At 43.9% G+C, this 22,097-nt stretch overlaps 1 protein-coding gene across 1 annotated transcript; it reads left to right on the forward strand.

Annotated features, from left to right (window-relative positions):
• Window positions 1-943: 943 nt before the first annotated feature.
• LOC138887731 (uncharacterized) lies at window positions 944-1,483 on the forward strand. Its single transcript, XM_070169511.1, has 2 exons — window positions 944-1,168; window positions 1,340-1,483. The coding sequence occupies exons 1-2, from the start codon at window positions 944-946 to the stop codon at window positions 1,481-1,483; spliced, it is 369 nt and encodes a 122-aa protein (XP_070025612.1).
• Window positions 1,484-22,097: the final 20,614 nt, after the last annotated feature.

Raw genomic sequence — 22,097 nt, forward strand, 5'->3', positions numbered from 1 at the left:
TATGGGGAGTTTGGCATATATTCCTGTTGGGGAGAGAACTCTTGCAGTTGATGTTCAGGCCTTAGCCAATCGGTTCGTGAGGTTGGATATTTCGGAGCCCAATCGGGTATTGGCTTGTGTGATTTCTCGGTCTTCCTTATTTGATCGCATCAGAGGGCGACAATATGATAATCCTCATTTGCTTGTCCTTAAGGATAGAGTTTACCATGACAATGCTAGAGATGTGAATATTGGTGACGATGGGGTGTTGAGGATGCAGGGCCGGATATGTGTGCCCAATGTCGATGGACTTTGAGAGTTGATTCTGGATGAGGCCCATAGCTCGCGGTATTCTATTCATCCGGGTGCCGCGAAGATGTATCAGGATCTGAAACAGCATTATTGGTGGAGGAGAATGAAGAAGGACATTGTGATATTTGTAGCTCGGTGTCTCAATTATCAGCAGGTGAAATATAAGCATCAAAGACCGGGTGGTTTGCTTCAGTAGATGGATATTCCAGAGTGGAAGTGGGAGCGGATCACCATAGACTTTGTAGTCGGGCTCCCACGGACTTTGAAGAAGTTTGATGCTATTTTGGTGATTGTGGATCAACTGACCAAGTCTGTGCACTTCATTCCTGTGTGTACTACCTATTCTTCAGAGCAGTTGGTAGAGATCTATATTCGGGAGATTGTTCGTTTGCATGGTGTCCCAGTTTCCATCATTTCAGATAGGGGCACTCAGTTTAATTTATAATTTTGGAGGTCTGTACAACGAGAGTTGGGTACTCAAGTTGAGTCGAGCACACCTTTTCACCCTCAGACGGACAGGCATTCCGAGCGTACTATTCAGATATTGGAGGACATATTGTGCGCTTGTGTCATTGATTTTAGAGGTTCATGGGATTAGTTTCTATCGCTCGCAGAGTTTGCTTATAAAAACAGTTACAAGTCGAGTATTCATATGGCTCCATATGAGGCTTTGTATGGGAGGCGGTGTAGATCTCCAGTTGGTTGGTTCGAGCCAGGTGAGGCTAGGCTATTGGGTACAGACTTGGTGCAGGATGCTTTAGACAATGTGAAGGTGACTCAGGAGAGACTTCGTACAGCGCATTTGAGACAAAAGAGTTATGGTGACAGGAATGGTCGGGATGTGTCCTACATGGTTGGTAAGAAGGTTCTATTGAAGGTTTCACCCATGAAGGGTGTTATGAGATTTGGGAAGAAAGGTAAATTGAGTCATCAGTTCATTGGGCCTTTTGAGGTGCTTTGGAGGTTTGGGGAGGTGGCTTATGAGCTTGCCTTGCCACCTAGCTTATCAAGTGTGCATATGGTATTTCATGTTTCTATGCTCCGAAAGTGTATTGGCGATCCGTCTCATGTTTTTGACTTCATCACAGTTCAGTTGGATGATGATTTGACTTATGATGTGGAGCCAGTAGCTATTTTGGAGCTTCAGGTTCGAAAGTTGAGATCAAAGGATATAGCTTCAGTGAAAGTGTAGTGGAGAGGTCGGGCAGTATAAGAGGCTACCTGGGAGACCGAGCGGGAGATGTGGAGCATATATCCTCACCTATTTGAGGCTTTAGGTATGTTTCTTAACTCGTTCGAAGACGAACGTTTGTTTAAGAGGAGGAGGATGTAATGACTCGGCCGGTCGTTTCATGAGTTACCGCTCCGTTTCCCCCATTTCTTTTTTTTATTTCCTTATTCAGTTGTATTATGTGTTATTGGGTTGGTTGGCTCGGGTTCGAAGAGGTTTTGGTAAGGTTTCAGATACTTAGTCTCTCTTGAGTAAGCTTAAGTGTGAAAAGTCAACTGGATGTTGACTTATGTGAAAAAGGGCTCGGATATGAATTCTGATGGTTCGAATAGCTTCGGGAGGTGATTTGGGACTTAGGAGCGTGATCGGAATGTGTTTTGGAGGTCCGAATTAGATTTAGGCTTGAATTAGCGAAATTGGAATTTTGGCGCTTTCCGGTTGATAGGTGAGATTTTGATATAGTGGTCGGAATGGAATTCCAGAAGTTGGAGTAGGTCCGTTGTGTTAATGTGACATGTGTGCAAAATTTCAAGTCATTCAGATGAGGTTTGAAAGACTTTTTGATCGAAAGTGGAATTTGGAAGTTTTTGGAATTCTTAGGCTTGAATCCGATGTGATTTTGGTGTTTTGATGTTGTTTTGAGCGTTTTGAAGGTTAAAATAAGTTTGAATGAGGTTATGGGATATGTTGGCATGTTTGATTGAGATCTCGAGGGCCTCGGGTGAGTTTCGGGTGGTTGAACGGATCATTTCATGTTGGAGGAAATTGCAGAAAAACTGTTGTTGGTGTTGCAGGTTTTTGACCTTCGCGTTTGCGATGCATGTCCCGCATTCGCGAAGGGTTAGCATGTGAGGCTGTGGAGTTAGCCTTCATGTTCGCGAAGATGGTATTGCGTTCGTGAAGGGTTGAGATCAATGGTCATCGCATTTGCGAGGGTCTTGTCGTATTCGTGGTTGGATTTTGAGGTATTTGATATGTATGAACTCGTGAGAGAGTAAGGATTGTATTTTTGTGATTTTTATCAAAATCCGAGACGTGGGCCCGGGGTTGGGTTTGGCCAATTTCGAGATTTTTTATGTAAATTGGTTATTTTCGAGTGGGCTTTGTTCCCTTAGCATATTTTGATGGTACAAATCTATATTTGAATAGATTTGGAGCATCCGGAGGTAAATAATAATTGTAAATGTTGTTCTGAGGATATGAAACACCGGATTTCACATCGTTGTGCTACTATGAGGTGACGCACATGCTAGATGATGAGTGTGGGGTCGTGCACCATTGGGGATTATGACTTAGTCCATCCCGTATGACTGTTTAACCGCGTATTTGATTGAAAACTATTTGTTATCATCATGTTTTGGGCTAAATGCCATATTTGGGCCTCGTGCCAATTGTTTTAGACCCTTAGTGGATTTTTACTACAATTCCGCACTATTTTTGAATTCATATTTGTACTCAGTCAAGTTGTATTCTACTGTTTTCATAACTCAGTTATATTTACTCTGTTTTGACATCTTAAATGATATTTTGGGTTGAGCAATATTTTACTGTGCCAATGTGGCTTTGAGAGATTTCTGACTGAGTGAGCCTGAGGGCCTGTATTGTGAGGATATTATGGGGTCGGGTTGCACGCCGCAGCAGTTTACACTGATTCATGATTATAAGGCCAAGGGCCTCATTTGTTATGCAACAAGGTGGCTTGATATGAGGCCGAGAGCCAGTTTGATTATGCCACAAGATGGCTTGTTATTGCACTTGGGCTTTAAGGAACCCCTCCCGGAGTCTGTACACCCCCAGTGAGCGCGGGTACGCGGTGTGAGATGTGATATAGCCCAAGGGGCTGATGTTGTTCTGTGTTATTGCCCGAGGGGCTGATACGAGTGATTGTAAGATAGCACGAGGGGCTGATTTTCTATATCTATCTTTTCTCCCTGTTTTTCCTTCACTCGTTTAAACTGCTAAAAGATGTTTTAAAGAGGTTTTACTAAACTAAGGTGTTTCTACGAGCTTTTACTATTTTATTGCATTGTTCTGGTTTTTATACTACCTCATTGTAGCATTTTGCTATGTTTTACATGTTTTCTTATTGCTCAACTACCTTTACTTTTATTACTTACTAAGTTGGCGTACTCACATTACTCTCTACACCCTGTGTACATATTCAAGAGTCTCGGGCCACGCTAGCGAGGGCTGATTTGCTTCCACCGTAGGATTGTTCGGAGTAGACTAGGTAGCTGCTCGGCGTTCGCAGCCTAGTGCTTCTCCTTCCTATCTTTACTTTCCTCGTACTAGCTTTATACTAGACTGCATAGTCGTTTCATACTCTTAGACGGATGTTTAGATGGCCATGATTGGTGACACCCCGATGTCGGGCAGTGTTGTTTCTGCATTGTTCTATTGTACTCTTTATTTTGGGATTTATAGTTTATTTATGACTCAAATATGAATTATTATAACTGTTTAATTGGATTAGGGGTTTGCGTCAGCAGGCCTTGTTTCATGAGAGGTGCCATCACGACCGGTTCCGGTTTAGGGTTGTGACAAGTTGGTATCAAAGCCTAGGTTATATAGGTCTAACGAATCATGAGAAGGTTTAGTAGAGTCTCGTGGAACGGTACGGAGACATCTGTATTTATCCTCGGAATGCTGTAGAACCTTTAGGAAAACTTCATATTCTTGAAATTCTTGTCGTACGAATCTGTTGATCTGAACACTAAATTTTTGTTATTCTATTCTCTCACATATGGTGAGGACACGTGCTACCGGTCAGGATGGACGACCACCAGTACCACCAGTTGGGGCCACTAGAGGCCGAGGATGCGGTTGAGGCCATGGTTAGGGTAGAGGTATAGCCCGCACAGCAGCTAGGGCAGCGCGTGTAGATCCACCAGCCGCGCTAGTTCATGATCAGGTCCCAGTGGTGGACGGTCTAGCAGCACCAGTTGTACCCATTGTGATTCCAGATCTTCAGGAGGCCCTAGCCTAGATTCTATTAGTATGCACTAGCCTAGCTCAGGCGGTCTCAGTTACTACAACCGCTGCTACTCTCAGGCCGGGGGAGGCACTCAGACTCCCGCCGCTCGCACATCTGAGCAGGTCGTGTAGGGACTCCAGACACCATGGGCATCTACAGCCTAGCCGGTTGCAGCTGTTCAGGACTATGTAGCTCCTGCTATGCTAGAGGACGAGCAGCGCAGGTTGGAGAGGTTTGGTAGACTTCAGCCTCCGACTTTCAGTGGTACAAATGACGAGGATGCCCGTGGTTTCTTGGACAAGTGTCAGAGGATTCTTCGTACAGTGGGTATTCTGGAGACCAGTGGGGTCACATTACCACTTTTCAGTTTTCTGGAGCTGCCTTGACTTGGTGTGAGGCTTATGAGAGGCGTAGGCCTGTTGGTGCAGCACCCCTTAACTGGCAGCAGTTTTGCGTTCTCTTTTTGGAGAAGTATGTGCCACAGTCTCGCAGAGAGGAGTTGTGCAGGCAGTTCGAATGGTTGCGTAAAGGAGATATGACAATGACGTAGTATGAGATGAGGTTCTCGGAGTTAGCTCGTCACGCTATTTGGTTGGTTCCTATGGAGTGAGATAGAGGATTAGGAGGTTCATTGATGGCCTTACGTATCAACTTCGGATTCTCATAACCAAGGAGAGGGTATCTAGTGCTTCTTTTGAGGAGGTTGGTGACATTGCTCACGAGATTGAGTTAGTTCATCGCCAGGAGCAAGATGAAAGGGAGGCCAAGAGGCCTCAGGGATCTGGTAGTTATGGTGGGAATGATGTTATGGGATATGTTGGCATGTTTGATTGAGGTTCCGAGGGCCTCGGGTGAGGTTCGGGTAGTTGAATGGATCATTTCATGTTGGAGGAAATTGCAGAAAAACAGAAGTTAGTGTTGCAGCTTTTTGACCTTCGTATTCGCAATGCATGTCCCGCATTCGCGAAGGGTTAGGATATGATCCTGTGGAGTTGGCCTTCGCGTTTGCGATGGTGGTCCCACGTTTGCGAAGAGTTAAGATCAATGGTCATCGCATTCGCGAGGGTCTTGCCGCATTCGCATAGAGGAAAGTGAGCAGATGGGGTCCTGGAGGATTTGTTCTTCGTGTTCGCAAGCTAGTAGTCGCATTCGCGATGAGTTGGGAAGCTAAGCCTTCGTGTTCGAGTACAGGGAGTCACGACCAGGATGAAGGAAAAAGTGGTCAACATAAGTTTGTGCTTCGCGAATGCGAGACGTTGACCGCGTTCGCATAGAAGGATCATGAATAGCTGGGCAAAATGTTTTAAAAGGCCATATCCGCGATTTTGAGTCTAAGTTTCACCATTGTTGAGCGATTTTAGAGCTTTTGAAGAGGATTGAAGAAGGAATCAAGGGGAAAAACTTGGAGGTAAGATTTTTGGACTTAATACTCGATCCTAATGTGATTTCTACCTAATTAAACATGGAATTTGTGGAATCTAAAGCCTAAAATTGGAAGTTAGGGCTTGGAAATTAGAGACCTAAATCTAGGGATTTGATGGGTCATTTCTGGTCGGATTTTGAGGCATTTGATATGTATGAACTCATGAGAGAGTTAGGGTTCTATTTTTGTGTTTTTATCAGAATCCGAGGCGTGGGCCCGGGGGTTGGGTTTGGCCAATTTCGATATTTTTTATGTAAATTGGTTATTTTCGAGTGGGCTTTGTTACCTTAGCATATTTTGATGGTATAAATTTGTTTTTGAATAGATTTGGAGCATCTGAAGGCCGATTCGAGAGGCAAAGACATCGCGGGCTAGAGTTTGGACCGGATTGAGGTAAGAAATGATTGTAAATGTTGTCCTGGGGGTATGAAACCCCGGATTTCACATCGTTGTGCTACTAAGAGGTGACGCACACGCTAGATGACGAGCCTGGGGTCGTGCACCATTGGGGATTATGACTTAGTCCATCCAGTATGACTGTTTAACCGCGCATTTGATTGAAAACTATTTGTTATCATCATGTTTTGGGCTGAATGCCATATTTGGGCCTCGTGCCAATTGTTTTGGACCCTTAGCGAATTTTTACTACAATTCCTCACTGTGTTTGACTTCATATTTGTACTCAGTCATGTTGTATTCTACTATTTTCATAAAATAGCCATATTTACTCTATTTTGACATCTTAAATGATATTTTGGGCTGAGCATCATATTTTACTGTGCCCGAGTGGCTTTGAGAGATTTCTGACTAAGTGAGCCCGAGGGCCTGTGTTGTGAGGATACTACGGGGTCAGGCTGCGCGCTATAACAGTATTATACTGATTCATGATTATGAGGCTGAGGGACTGATTTGTTATGCTACAAGGTGGCTTGATATGAGGCCGAGAGCCTGTTTGATTACGCCATGAGATGGCTTTTTATTATGCTTAGGCTGTAAGGTGCCCCTCCCAGAGTCTGTACACCCCCAATGAACGTGGGTACCCAGTGCGAGATATGATATAGCCCGAGGGGCTGATGTTGTTATGTGTTATTGCCCGAGGGGCTGATACGAGTGAATGTGAGATAGCCCGAGGGGCTGATTTTATCGGTATTTTGCCCGAGGGGCTGATTTTATATATCTATCTTTTCTCCCTATTTTTCCTTCACTCGTTTAAACTGCTGAAAGATGTTTTGATGAGGATTTTACTGAACTAAGGTATTTCTACGAGCTTTTACTATTTTATTGCATTGTTCTGGTTTTTGTACTACCTCGTTGAAGCATTTTGCTATGTTTTACGTGTTTTCTTATCGCTCAGCTACCTTTACTTTTATTACCTACTGAGTTGGCGTACTCATATTACTCCCTACACCCTGTGTACAAATTTAGGAGTCTCGGTCCATGCCAGCGAGGGCTGATTTGCTTCCACCGCAAGATTGTTCGGAGTAGACTAGGTAGCTGCTCGGCGTTCGCAGCCCAGTGCTTCTCCTTCCTATCTTTACTTTCCTTGTACTAGCTTTGTACTAGACTGTGCAATCGTTTCATACTCCTAGACGGATTTTTAGATGCTCATGACTGGTGACACCCCGATGTCGGGTTGTGTTGTTTCCGCATTGTTCTATTCTACTCTTTATTTTGGGATTTATAGTTTATTTATGACTTAAATATGAATTATTATAACTATTTAATTGGATTAGGGGTTTGTGTCGGCTGGCCTTGTTTCACGAGAGGCGCCATCACGACCGGTTCCGATTTAGGGTTGTGACAAGTTGGTATCAAAGCCTAGGTTATATAGGTCTAACGAATCACAAGAAGGTTTAGTAGAGTCTCGCGGATTGGTCTAACGAATCATAAGAAGGGTTGTGTCAAATTCTTGTCGTACGAATCTGTTGATCTGAGCACTAAATTTCTGTTATTCTATTCTCTCACAAATGGTGAGGACACGTGCTACCGGTCAGGATGGACGACCACCAATACCACCAGTTGGGGCCACTAGAGGCCGAGGACGCGGTTGAGGCCATGGTTGGGGTAGGGGTGTAGCCTGCACAACAGCTAGGACAGCGCGTGTAGATCCACCAGCCGCCCCAGTTCATGATCAGGTCCCAGTTGTGGACGGTCTAGCAACACCAGCTGTGCCCATTGTGATTCTAGATCTTCAGGAGGCCCTAGCCTAGATTCTATCAGTATGCACTGGCCTAGCTTAGGCGGTCTCAGTTACTACAACCGCTGCTACTTCTCAGGTCGGGGGAGGCACTCAGACTCCCGCCGCTCGCACATCTGAGCAGGTCGTGTAGGGACTCTAGACACCATGGGCATCTCCAGCCTAGCCGGTTGTAGCTAATCAGGACTATGTAGCTCCTGCTATGCCAGAGGATGAGCAGCGTAAGTTGGAGAGGTTTGGTAGACTTCAGCCTCCGACTTTTAGTAGTACAAATAGCGAGGATGCCCGAGGTTTCTTGGACAAGTGTCAGAGGATTCTTCGTACAGTGGGTATTTTGGAGATCAGTGGGGTCGCATTTACCCCTTTTCAATTTTCTGGAGCTGCCTTCACTTGGTAGGAGGCTTATGAGAGGCATAGGCCTGTTGGTGCAGCACCCCTTAACTGGCAACAGTATTTCGTTCTCTTTTTGGAGTAGTATGTGCCACAGTATCACAGAGAGGAGCTGCGCAGGCAGATCGAATGGTTGTGTCATAGAGATATGACAATGACGCAGTATGAGATGAGGTTCTCGGAGTTAGCTCGTCACGCTGTTTGGTTGGTTCCTATGGAGAAAGAGAGAGGATTAGGAGGATTGTTGATGGGCTTACGTATCAGCTTCGGATTCTCAAAACCAGGGAGAGGGTATCTAGTGCTCCTTTTGAGGAGCTTGTTGACATTGCTCACGAGATTGAGTCAGTTCATCGCCAGGAGCAAGATGAGAGGGAGGCCAAGAGGCCTCGGGATCTGGTAGTTATGGTGGGAATGAGGTTATGGGATATGTTGGCATGTCTGATTGAGGTCCCGAGGGCCTCGGGTGAGTTTCGGGTGGTTGAATGGATCATATCATGTTGGAGGAAATTGCAGAAAAACTGATGTTAGTGTAGCTCGCACAGCAGCTAGGGCAGCACATGTAGATCCACCAGCCGCCCCAATTCATGATCAGGTCCCAGTTATGGATACTCTAGCAGTACCAGCTCAAGCACCAGCTGTGCCCATTGTGATTCCAGATCTTCAGGAGGCCCTAGACCAGATTCTATCAGTATGCACTGGCCTAGCTCAGGCAGTCTCAGTAACTACAGTCGCTGCTACTTCTCAGGCAAGGGGAGACACTCAGACTCCCACCGCTCGCACACCTAAGCAGGACGTGCAAGGACTCCATACATCGGGGGAACCTCCAGCCCAGCCGGTTGTAGCTGTTTAGGACTATGTAGCTCCTGCTATGCCAGAGGACAAGCAGCGCAAGTTGGAGAGGTTTAGTAGACTTTAGCCTCCGACTTTCAATGGTATAGAGGGTGAGGATGCTCGGGGTTTCCTGGATGAGTGTTAGAGGATTCTTCGTACAGTGGGTTTTCTGGAGACCAGTGGGGTCGTATTTACCACTTTTTAGTTTTTTGGAGTTGCCTTCACTTGGTGGGAGAGGCGTAGGCCTATTGGTGTAGCACCCCTTACCTGGCAGCAGTTCTTCGTTCTCTTTTTGGTGAAGTATATGCCACAGTTTCGTATATAGGAGTTGCACAGGCAGTTCGAGTGGTTGCTTCAGGGAGATATGACTATGACGCAGTATGAGATAAGGTTCTCAGAGTTAGCTCATCACGCTGTTTGGTTGGTTCCTATGGAGAGAGAGAGGATTAGGAGGTTCGTTGATGGCCTCACGTATCAGTTTCGGATTCTCATGACCAGGGAGAGGGTGTCTGGTGCTCCTTTTGAGGAGGTTGTTGACATTGCTCACGAGATTGAGTCAGTTCGTCGCTAGGAGCGAGATGAGAGGGAGTCCAAGAGGCCTCGGGGATCTGGTAGTTATGGTGGAGCTCCTTCGAGAGGTCAGTTTCAGCACGGTAGAGGTCATACATTCGGACATGCTTAGTCAGCTCGCCTAGGTTATCATGGGGTGTCATTAGGTCATGGTTCTCACAGTTCTGATCAGGGCCATTCATCACTCAGTACCCTTCCAGCCCGGAGTTTGTCCCCTGCTCCATTAGTTTAAGGCTCTTCTATGCCAGGTGTATCTGCTAGTCATTCCGGTGCTAGGGATTCCCTTCAGTCCCCGTCTCTAGCAATAGGGAGTTGCTATGAGTGTGGAGAGTTAGGTCATATGTGGAGGCAGTGTCCTTGTCGTCTTGGGGGTTCATCTTAGCAGATGAGTTATCCATCGGCTTCAACGCCTGTTGCTTCACTACCACCCGTCCAGCCAGCTAGGGGCTGCCCCAAAGGGGGAGGTCGATCAGGTGGTGGTCAAGCCCGTTTTTATGCACTCCTAGCTAGACCTGATGCTATTGCTTCAGATGTTGTGATTATAAGTATTGTCTCAGCATTCCACAAAGATGCCTTTATGTTGTTTGATCCTGGTTCTACTTTTTCATATGTGTCATCATATTTTGCTCGTTATTTGGATATGCCCCATGAGTCTCTAGTTTCATCTGTTCGTGTATCTACTCTGATTGGCGATATTATTATTGTGGACCGTATGTACCAGTCATGTGTGGTGACTATTGGGGGTCTGGAGACCCGAGTGGACCTGTTATTGCTTTGTATGGTGGACTTTGATGTGATATTGGGCATGGATTAGCTATCTCCGTGTCGTGCTATTTTGGACTGTCATGCTAAGACAGTGACATTGGCTATGCCGGGTGTGCCACGGATTGAGTGGCAAGGTTCGACTGATTTTGTCCCCAGTAGGGTGATTTCACTCTCGAAGGCCAAACGGATGGTTGGGAAATGTTGTCTTTCATACTTAGCCTTTGCGAGGGATGTCGGTGCAGAGACTCCTAGTATTGATTTTGTTCCTATTGTAAGGGATTTTCCCGATGTGTTTCCTGTAGATCTGTCGGGCATGCCACCGGGCAGGGATATTGATTTGCTGCCAGGCACTCATCCCATTTCTATTCCACCGTATCGTATGGCACCAGCGGAGTTGAAAGAGTTGAAGGAGCAACTTCAGGAACTCCTTGATAAGGGGTTTATTCGGCCTAGTGTGTCACCTTGTGGTGCGCCGGTTCTATTTGTTGTGAAGAAGTTTTCACAATGAGGATGTGCATTGATTATAGGCAGTTGAACAAAGTAACAATCAAGAACAAGTATCCCTTGCCTCGTATCGATGATTTGTTTGACCAGCTTCAGGGAGCGAGAGTGTTCTCCAAGATTAATCTCCATTCAGGTTATCACCAGTTGAAGATCAGGGACTCGGATATTCTTAAGACAGCTTTCAGGACCCGATATAGTCATTACGAGTTCCTGGTGATGTCTTTTGGGGTGACCAATGGCCTAGTAGCATTCATGCATCTGATGAACAGCGTGTTTCGGCCTTATCTCGACTCGTTAGTCATAGTTTTCATTGATGATATTCTAGTATACTCATGTAGTTAGGAGGAGAACACGGAGCATTTGAGAGTTGTGTTGCAGAGATTGAGGGAGGAGAAGCTTTATGCAAAGTTCTCCAAGTGTGAGTTGTGGCTCAGTTCAGTGGCTTTCTTGGGGCATGTGGTGTCCAGCGAGGGTATTCAGGTTGATTCGAAGAAGATAAAAGCGGTTCAGAATTGGCCTAGACCGTCCTCAGCTACTGAGATTCGTAACTCTCTTGGTTTGGCAGGTTATTACCTCTAGTTTGTTCAGGGATTTTCATCTATTGCATCACCCTTGACCAAGTTGACTCAAAAGCGTGCTCCATTCAGGTGGTCGGATGAGTGTGAGGAGAGCTTTCAGAAGCTCAAGACTGCCTTGACCACTGCTCCAGTGTTAGTTTTGTCATCATCTTCAGGTTCATATACTGTGTATTATGATGCTTCAAGAGTTGGTATTGGGTGTGTGTTGAAGCAGGAGGGTAGAGTTATTGCTTATGCTTCTCGTCGATTGAAGCCCCATGAGAAGAACTACCCTTCTCATGATTTGGAGTTGGCTTCCATTGTTCATGCGTTGAAGATTTGGAGGCATTTTTGTATGGTGTGTCTTGTGAGGTGTTCATTGATCATCGTAGCCTCCAGCACTTGTTCAAGCAGAAGGATCTCAATTTGAAGCAGCGGAGATGGTTGGAGCTGCTAAAGGACTATGATATCACTATTTTGTACCATCCAGGAAAGGCCGATGTGGTGGCCGATGCCTTGACCAATCGGTTCGTGAGGTTGGATATTTTGGAGCCCAATCGGGTATTGGCTTGTGTGATTTCTCGGTCTTCCTTATTTGATCGCATCAGAGGGCGACAATATGATGATCCTCATTTGCTTGTCCTTAAGGATAGAGTTTAGCATGACGATGCTAGAGATGTGACTATTGGTGATGATGGGGTGTTAAGGATGCAGGGCCGGATATGTGTGCCCACTGTCGATGGACTTTGGGAGTTGATTCTGGAGGAGGCCCATAGCTCACGGTATTCCATTCATCCAGGTGCCGCAAAGATGTATTAGGATCTGAGACAGCATTATTGGTGGAGGAGAATGAAGAAGGACATTATGAGATTTGTAGCTCAGTGTCTCAATTGTCAACAGGTGAAATATAAGCATCAAAGACCGGGTGGTTTGCTTCAGCAGATGGATATTCCAGAGTAGAAGTGGGAGCGGATCACCATAGACTTTGTAGTCGGGCTCCCACGAACTTTGAAGAAGTTCGATACTATTTTGGTGATTGTGGATCGGCTGACCAAGTCAGTGCACTTCATTCCAGTGTGCACTACCTATTCTTCAGAGCAGTTGGCAGAGATCTATATCCGGGAGATTGTTCGTTTGTATGGTGTCCCGGTTTCCATCATTTCTGATAGGGGCACTCAGTTTACTTTATAGTTTTGGAGGTCTGTACAGCGAGAGTTGGGTACTCAAGTTGAGTCGAGCACACCTTTTCACCCTCAGACGGACGGGCAGTCCGAGCGCACTATTCAGATATTGGAGGACATGTTGTGCGATTGTGTCATTGATTTTGGAGGGTCATGGGATCAGTTTCTATCGCTCGCAGAGTTTGCTTATAACAACAGTTACCAGTCGAGTATTCAAATGCCTCCATATGAGGCTTTGTATGGGAGGCGGTGTAGATCTCTAGTTGGTTGGTTTGAGCCATGTGAGGCTAGGCTATTGGGTACAGACTTGGTGCAGGATGCTTTAGACAATGTGAAGGTGACTCAGGAGAGGATTCGTACAGCGCAGTTGAGACAAAAGAGTTATGCTAACAGGAAGGGTCGGGATGTGTCCTACATGGTTGGTGAGAAGGTTCTATTGAAGGTTTCACCCATGAAGGGTGTTATGAGTTTTGGGAAGAAAGGTAAATTAAGTCATCGGTTCATTGGGCCTTTTGAGGTGCTTTGGAGGTTTGGGGAGGTGGCTTATGAGATTGCCTTGCCACCTAGCTTATCGAGTGTGCATCTGGTATGTCATGTTTCTATGCTCCGAAAGTATATTGGCGATCCGTCTCATGTTTTGGACTTCAGCACAGTTCAGTTGGATGATGATTTAACTTATGATGTGGAGCTAGTAGCTATTTTGGAGCTTCAGGTTCGAAAGTTGAGATCAAAGGATATAGTTTCAGCAAAAGTGGAGTGGAGAGGTCAGGCAGTGGAGGAGGCTACCTGGGAGACTGAGCGGTAGATGCGGAGCAGATATCCTCACCTATTTGAGGCTTCAGGTATTTTTTTTGACTCGTTCGAAGACGAACGTTTGTTTAAGAGGGGGAGGATGTAACGACCCAGCCGATCGTTACATGAGTTACCGCTCCATTTCCCCCATTTCTTTTTCTTATTTCCTTGTTCAGCTTTATTATGTGTTATTGGGTTGGTTGGCTCGGGTTCGGAGAGGTTTTGGTAAGGTTTGAGATACTAGTCTAAGCTTAAGTGTGAAAAGTCAACTAGATGTTGACTTATGTGAAAAAGGGCTCGGATGTGAATTCTGATGGTTTGAATAGCTTCGGGAGGTGATTTGGGACTTAGGAGCGTGATCGGAATGTGTTTTGGAGGTCCAAATTAGATTTAGGCTTGAATTAGCGAAATTGGAATTTTGGCGTTTTCCGGTTGATAGATGAGATTTTGATATAGTGGTCGGAATAGAATTCCGGAAGTTGGAGTAGGTCCGTTGTGTCAATTATGACATGTGTGCAAAATTTCAAGTCATTTGGATGAGGTTTGAAAGACATTTTGATCGAAAGTGGAATTTGGAAGTTTTTGGAATTCTTAGGCTTGAATCCGATGTGATTTTGGTGTTTTGATGTTGTTTTGAGCGTTCCGAAGGTTAGAACAAGTTTGAATGAGGTTATGGGATATGTTGGCATGTTTGATTGAGGTCTTGAGGGCCTTGGGTGAGTTTCGGGTGGTTGAACGGATCATTTTATGTTAGAGGAAATTGCAGAAAAACTATTGTTGGTGTTGCAGGTTTTTGACCATCGCGTTCGCGATGCATGTACCGCGTTCGCGAAGGGTTAGGATGTAAGGCTGTGGAGTTGGCCTTCGCGTTCGCGAAGGTGGTCCCGCGTTCGCGAAGGGCTGAGATCAATGGTCATCGCATATGCGAGGATCTTGCTGCATTCGCGTAGGAAAAGTGAGCAGATGGGGTCCAGCAGGATTTGTTCTTCGCGTTCGCGAGCTAATAGTCGCGTTCGCGATGAGTTGGGAAGCTAAGCCTTCGCGTTCGCATACAGGGAGTCGCGATCGTGATAAAGGAAAAAGTGATCAACATAAGTTTGTGCTTCGCGAACACGAGACGTTGACCGTGTTTGCAAAGAAGGATCGTGAATAGCTGGGCAGAATGTTTTAAAAGGCCATATCCGCAATTTTGGGTCTAAGCTTCACCATTATTGAGCGATTTTAGAGCTTTTTGAAGAGGATTGAAGAGGGAATCAAGGGTAAACACTTGGAGGTAATATTTATGGACTTAATACTCGATCCTAATGTGATTTCTACCTAATTAAACATGGAATTTGTGGAATCTAAAGCCGAAAATTGGAAGTTAGGGCTTGGAAATTGGAGCCCTAAATCTAGGGATTTGAGGGGTCATTTATTGTCGGATTTTGAAGTATTTGATATGTATGAACTCGTGAGAGAGTAAGGATTCTAGTTTTTGATTTTTATCAGAATTCGAGACATGGGTCCGGGGGTCGGGTTTGGCCAATTTCGGGATTTTTTATGTAAATTGGTTATTTTGGAGTGTGCTTTGTTCCCTTCACATATTTTGATGGTATAAATATGTTTTTGAATAGATTTGGAGTATTTGACGGCCGATTCGAGAGTAAAAGGCATCGCGGGCTAGAGTTTGGACCGGATTAAGGTAAGTAATGATTGTAAATGTTGTCCTGAGGGTATAAAACCCCAAATTTCACATCGTTGTGCTACTATGAGGTGACGCACACAGTAGATGACGAGCGTGGGGTCATGCACCATTGGGGATTGTAACTTAGTCTGTCCCGTATGACTGTTTAACTGCGTATCCGATTGAAAACTATTTCCTATCATCATGTTTTGGGCTGAATGCCATGTTTGGGCCTCGTGCCAATTGTTTAGACCCTTAGGGGATTTTTACTACTATTCCCCACTATTTTTGACTTCATATTTGTACTAAGTCATGATGTATTCTATTGTTTTCATAACTCAGCCATATTTACTCTATTTTGACATCTTAAATAATATTTTGGGCTGAGCCTTATATTTTACAATGCCCAAGTGGCTTTGAGAGATTTTTGACTAAGTGAGGCCGAGGGCCTGTGTTGTGAGGATACTATGGAGCCGGGCTTGCAGCAACGGTTATGCCACGAGGTGGATTAATATGAGGCTGAGAGCCTATTTTATTATGCCATGAGATGGCTTGTTATTGCGCTTGGGCTGTAAGGAGCCCCTCCTGGAGTCTGTATACCCCCAGTTAGCGCGGGTACCCAGTGTGAGATATGATATAGCTCGAGAGGCTGATGTTGTTCTGTGTTATTGCCCGAGGGGCTGATATGAGTGATTGTGAGATAGCCCGAGAGGCTGATACGAGTGATTGTGAGATAGCCCGAGGGGCTGATTTTGTCGGTATTTTGCCCGAGGGGCTGATTTTATGTATCTATCTTTTCTACCTATTTTTCCTTCACTCGATTAAACTGCTAAAAGATGTTTTAAAGAGGTTTTTACTGAACTAAGGTGTTTTTACGAGCTTTTACTATTTTATTGCATTGTTCTAGTTTTATACTACCTCATTATAGCATTTTGCTATGTTTTACGTATTTTCTTATCGCTCAACTGCCTTTACTTTTGTTACTTACTGAGTTGGTATACTCACATTACTCCCTGCACCCTGTGTGCAGATTCAGGAGTCTCGGACCACGCTAGCGAGGGCTCATTTGCTTCCACCGCAGGCTTGTTCGGAGTTGACTAGATAGTTGCTCGGTATTCGTAGCCCAGTGCTTCTCCTTCCTATCTTTACTTTCCTTGTACTAGCTTTGTACTAGACTGTGTAGTCGTTTCATACTCTTAGATTGATGTTTAGATGCTCATGACTGGTGACACCTCAATGTCCGGTATGTTGTTTCTGCATTGTTCTATTCTACTCTTTATTTTGGGATTTATAGTTTATTTATGACTTAAATATCAATTATTATAACTGTTTAATTGGATTGGGGGTTTGTGTCGGCTGGCCTTGTTTCACGAGAGGCGCCATCACGACCGGGTCCGGTTTAGGGTCGTGACAGGTTATTTTGGTCTTATAGGCCCTTATGTCTTATGTATAAGTTGGTATTACATGTTGTACCCTACGTATCTCACGACATCCTTCTGGCTTAGTTATCTACGATAGTATGACATGAAAAGATACAATATGTTGGTACTCGGTTAAGTAAGGTACCAGGTGCTCGTCGCGGCCCATCGGTTTGGGTCATGACATTTTCAAATTTCTAAGTTTGGTTTGAAGTATACTTTGGTGTTATCGATGTCCGTTTGTGGTTTTGAGCCTTGTAATAGGTTCATATCATGATTTGTGACTTGCACGTAAAGTTTAGCATCATTCCGGAATCATTAAGTGTAATTCAGACGCGTTCGGCGAAGTTTGAAGGTTTGAAAGTTGAAAGAAGGATTTTTATCATCGATTCGTGGTTTTGATTTTATTCATGACATTTCGAACCTTCAGATAAGTTTGGATAAGGTATTGGGACTTGTTGGTGTGATTGGACGGGGTCTCGGGGGGCCCCGAGTGAGTTCACGATGGCTTCGAATAATTTTTCCATGTTTTGGCTATTGCGGTTGCTGGTTCTGGTGTTGTTTAGAGAATACGTAGGGGTGCTCGAATTCGCGAAGAAAAATTTGAGCTAGAGGATTTTGTTCATCGTGTTCGCGACAATCGATCGCATTCATGTTGGGGAAAATGATGGGCCTGGGAGCTTGGCTTTCGCGTTCCCGGTGTAGTGGTCGTGTCCGCGAAGAGATTGCTTGGTGAAGCATCACATTTGCGACCCATGTCTCATGCTCGCGAAGAGGAGTTTTGGAGCTAGAGTAGGTTCCTCTTTGCAAACGCGAGGGTATGGCCGCGTTCGCGAAGAAGATCGGACTGGGCAGTGCTATTTTAAATTGGGGGTTTGGCTTATTTTCACCTCATTTCTTCCATGGGAGTCGACTTTGGGGCAATTTTGGAGCACCATTTTCATCGTCAATCATGAGGTAAGTGATTTCTACACGTTGTGAGTCAAATACACGAATTTAGGCTTGTAAATTAAAGAATTTAAGTGGAAAATGTGGGATTTCTCGGAAGCCCTAGAATTGATATTTTTGGGTTTTAGCCGCAATTTTGGGCATCGAATTGGAAATTAATTATATATTTAATTTCATGGTGTTATTTGTAATTATTTTATCAACAAAAAAAAAAGAGAATTCTAGCACGTGGGCCCGATAGTTGACTTTGTTAACTTTGAGTTGAAAATTGTTATAAATTGATTAATAATGAATGTTGAAGTATATTTTTATTGGTTTGCATGATTGTTTGACTAGTTTCGGATTGATGGGCATCAGTTTGAGGTGTTAGAGAGGCATTGGAGCCGGTTATGGAACTTCAAAGCGAGGTAAGTCTCCTGTGTAACCTTGCGAGGGGGAAACTACCACGCAGGTACTAGATTGCTATGTGCTACTAGTTGTGGGTGCCACGTACGCAAGAGGTGACGAGAGTCCGTATGTAGATAAAGCATGTTTATGCCCGGGTAGACTTAGGACTTTATCATGTAATATTTGAATTATTTGAACTCAATTTCTAGCATAATTAAGTGAAATTATAATTGAAATTGATTTGGGAATATATAAGGCCGAGCTTTATCACATTGAGTAGTTTGGAGAGACATTTGTTAAACGATAAAAGTCATGTCTACTTTATTCTCTTATACTTGTGTTGTAAGCATGTGACTCGTAAATCGATAAGTTTCTTCCTTTCCTACATTGTATTGAGATGCATCTCTGGTCTGTGTCAGTCGACCTTCGGCAGTGTACACACCGCACTGGATTTGGCCATACGACCTCATCATAATCGTGCATGATACCACTAGCAGTCCAGATATTTATAAGTTTCCCCCTTTTTCGTTTGTTGAGACCTGGGATTTATATGGTATTCTTTATCCGTTTGAGATTATACTTGATATTCTTATCCGTTGAGATAGCATATGACATTTGAGAGAGTTATACCGTCAAAAGAAGTATTGGAGGATTATGATAGTTACCGTTTTTACCTCATTATTATGGTTTTGATTTGTATCTATATATCATTTATCATATTGATTTATTGGACCACTAGTAAGTGTAGGAATCACTGTTTCTCCGGAGTTAGGCTAGTTACTGGGTATGTATTGATTTACTTACTCACGCTACACTTTTGCACTAAACGTGCAGGCTCTGACAGGTTCATTTGGTGGTTATCCTGGCACGTAGGCACAACTATTGAGGGGAATTTATGGTGAGCTTCTCTCTATACTACGCACCGCAGCCCTCAAAGTCTTTAACTTATTTATTTACTTTATCTTGTCTACTTTGTATTCCAGACAGATGTTGTATTCTTTTTGCACTCTTTAGCATATGCTCATGTACTTGTGACACCAGGGTTTAGGGATGTCCTAGAATTTGTTTATGATTTCGCTTAGCATTGACATAATTTTACTTTATGTATCTATGATTTTTAATGCAATAATTTCCTTCTCTAATAAGATTCATGATTTCAAAAATAATAAAATAAGTAATTAAGTTCGTAGTTCATCATTGTCTTGCCTGACGGTGGTGTTAGGCACCATCACAACCTATTATGGGAATTGGGTCGTGACTAGATTCGCTTAGGTCTCACGAGTCATAAGAAAGTCTACTAGAGTCTTTCAGATCGGTAGGGTGAAGTTTGTACTTATCTTCGAGAGACTACAGGGCTGTTAAAATCACTTCCCTTCTTGATTCCTCGTCGTGTGATTTGATTCCATTGAAGCTTATGCCTTCATTTCCTTCCTACTCATTCTTATATGATGTTTAGCGCTTGTTATCAATTGGGCATCGAAGAGTTGTATTGGTACCACAAATATGGTGCAGGATGTTTCTCTTTGCGTATTTGGGCAGGCTATTATCATCACCTTGTGGAAGGGTATTTTGTCATTTCAGCACAGTGTTAGTATTGCATATGGTTTCGAGGCTATACATAGCGTATTATGATGTTCATTGATTGTTGTTGCGCAGTGTTGGTGTAAATGGTAGGGTGCTTATTTATGTGTCACGGTGGTGAATGACTCAAAAAGAGGATTTATTGGTTCATGGTTTAGAGGTTCACAATTTAATTCCAGCAGAGGAAAGGCAATTGGACTATGGATGATCGGGCCTTGGTTGACAGAGTAGCGAGGCTTGATATTTTGAAACTTGGTGGCATTTTCATTTGTGATATGGTATCGTCGTTCTTGTTAGAACGCATTAAGGCTCATCGGTGTTATGGTCTCTTTGATTTGTCTTCGGGGTAGGATGTTGTGGGATGGTGCCTAAGCAGCAGTTATCAGACATGGTGGTGTATGGCGGCTTCAGGGTCGAATCGGTGTTTCTAATGTTGATGGCTTGAGAGAGATGATCTTTATGGAGGCTCAGAGTTGGTGGCAATTTATCCATTTTGGTGCTACAAATATGGATTACGATTTAAGGCAGCATTTTGGCAGCGAAGGAGGAGGAAGGACATGGTAGAAGATGTCTTGTGGTGGTTGAATTGCTAGCATGTCAAGTATGAACAGCAGAGGCCGAGTATTTGCTTAAGGAGATGGTTTAACCGAAGTAGGAGTGGCAGAGTAGTATATAGATTATGTGGTAGGATAGCCACATGCTTTGAGAAAGTTTAAAGCGATTTGAAGATCATGGGGGATAATGACTAAGTCTATGAATTTCATTTGGGATGGTAGCTATTGTACTGAGGAAGTTTGAATATGACGGAAATGAGTTTGCTTAGAATGAAGAGGGGTGTGAAAGCTTGATTATCGTATTGGTATGCGACATGACTTCGAGTTTTAGATGTATAGTTGGACCTTCAGTTGATGGTAATGGGAATGAACGGACTCTAACAGCTGGTGGCAAAGCATGGTCTCAAGATGGTTTACTGATTTCGTGGTAGTTGTAACCAGGGCGACGTCGTTGGAAGATGTTGATACGGAATTACACAGGTGAGCTATCTCCTATGATCAGGATAGCGGTTGCATGATTTTTGATGAAGTTCCTACGAAAAGTTCTACTTTCTCCCCAGCGGGAAGCATGTACTGTGATGTGAGCTTGGATCACTTGATGAAAATGGTACGACTGTTAGGAGGTCGAATCTGCAATTGTGGTTAATAATTGAGAATGTTTTATGAAAATTTTACAAGAGATTATGAAAAATTTGGAGGGTTAATGGTTCAAGATCATGGTAATTGAGAAGGAGGAGTCATGTGGGTTCAAGATTTATGTGATTGTAGCTTAAAGCTAAGTGGAGGGCCACCGTCTATGATTGGGTCATGTGGTTGTGTGTGTGCAGTTTTCTAGTTATCGATGCTTTGGTGGATTAATTATGACCAAAGAAAAGAAAACATCAAGATATTTTGGGCAAGGAATGTGATGTATATGTGCTACATTTCACCTTATTGATTCATGGCAGATGTTGGGATGGCTCAGAATATATGTTACTTGTGGATGTGATATGTAAGGAAAAGAATTTGTCCGGTTGCTTTTGTGGAAGTGTTCATGTACTAGCAGAGCACTAGTGTTTAGTTATATATTTGGGACCAGGTCAGAGTGGGTGACTTTCGACAATGGTTCTAGTGGGTTCAAGAATTTAAGTGCGGTGCCTAAGGATTTTGGGTTCGTTGTTGTGAGGGATTAAGTTTTGCAGCAGAGTGTGAAGTGTACTTGGAGAATTTCCATGTTATCATCGCGTCTGCGGAGCAGTGTTAGAGAAATAGGCAAAAATAGCTTCGGATTCGCAGAAGGTCTCTCAGAATGGGTGTATCAGTTAGAGATATTATTGATTGCACGTGGAAGGTATAAAATGGCTTATGGGCATTGAGACGGTGTGGTCTCATGATTTGGGTCACTCGGAATGAGTGTTGTTTGAGGTCCGTTATGTGTTTGCATAGAGCAATTATTTCGAAGGCAAGTCAAGAGTAAATTGGAAGAATCTGAGTTAGTTAGTAATGGTTTGAATCAGCATGGATTAGAAATGATCAGTTCCTTCGATGTGTTAAGGCTATACAGGTTATTCGTGAATGTTTGTGCGAGCTGATAGCTACCATAATTTTATTGATTTGGAGGTATTTGATTCTGATGGCCTTGTTATGTGTAAATGGATCCCGGATGAGTTATTGTGGTTTAGACCATGACTTGAAGTTTGCATTTTCTAAGGTTATGGGAATTTGATTGTGTGTTGCAATTATTCTTCTGAAATAAGTGGAGCAAATGGGGTTCTAGCCGATGAAGTGTTTATTCTACTGGTGGTTCAGGGGTTATGATGAAATTCTTGTACTCTCGCGTAGTGGCGTGATAGGTGTTGTG

Source organism: Nicotiana sylvestris, chromosome 3, assembly GCF_000393655.2.
Source record: "Nicotiana sylvestris chromosome 3, ASM39365v2, whole genome shotgun sequence".
NCBI lineage: Eukaryota > Viridiplantae > Streptophyta > Magnoliopsida > Solanales > Solanaceae > Nicotiana > Nicotiana sylvestris.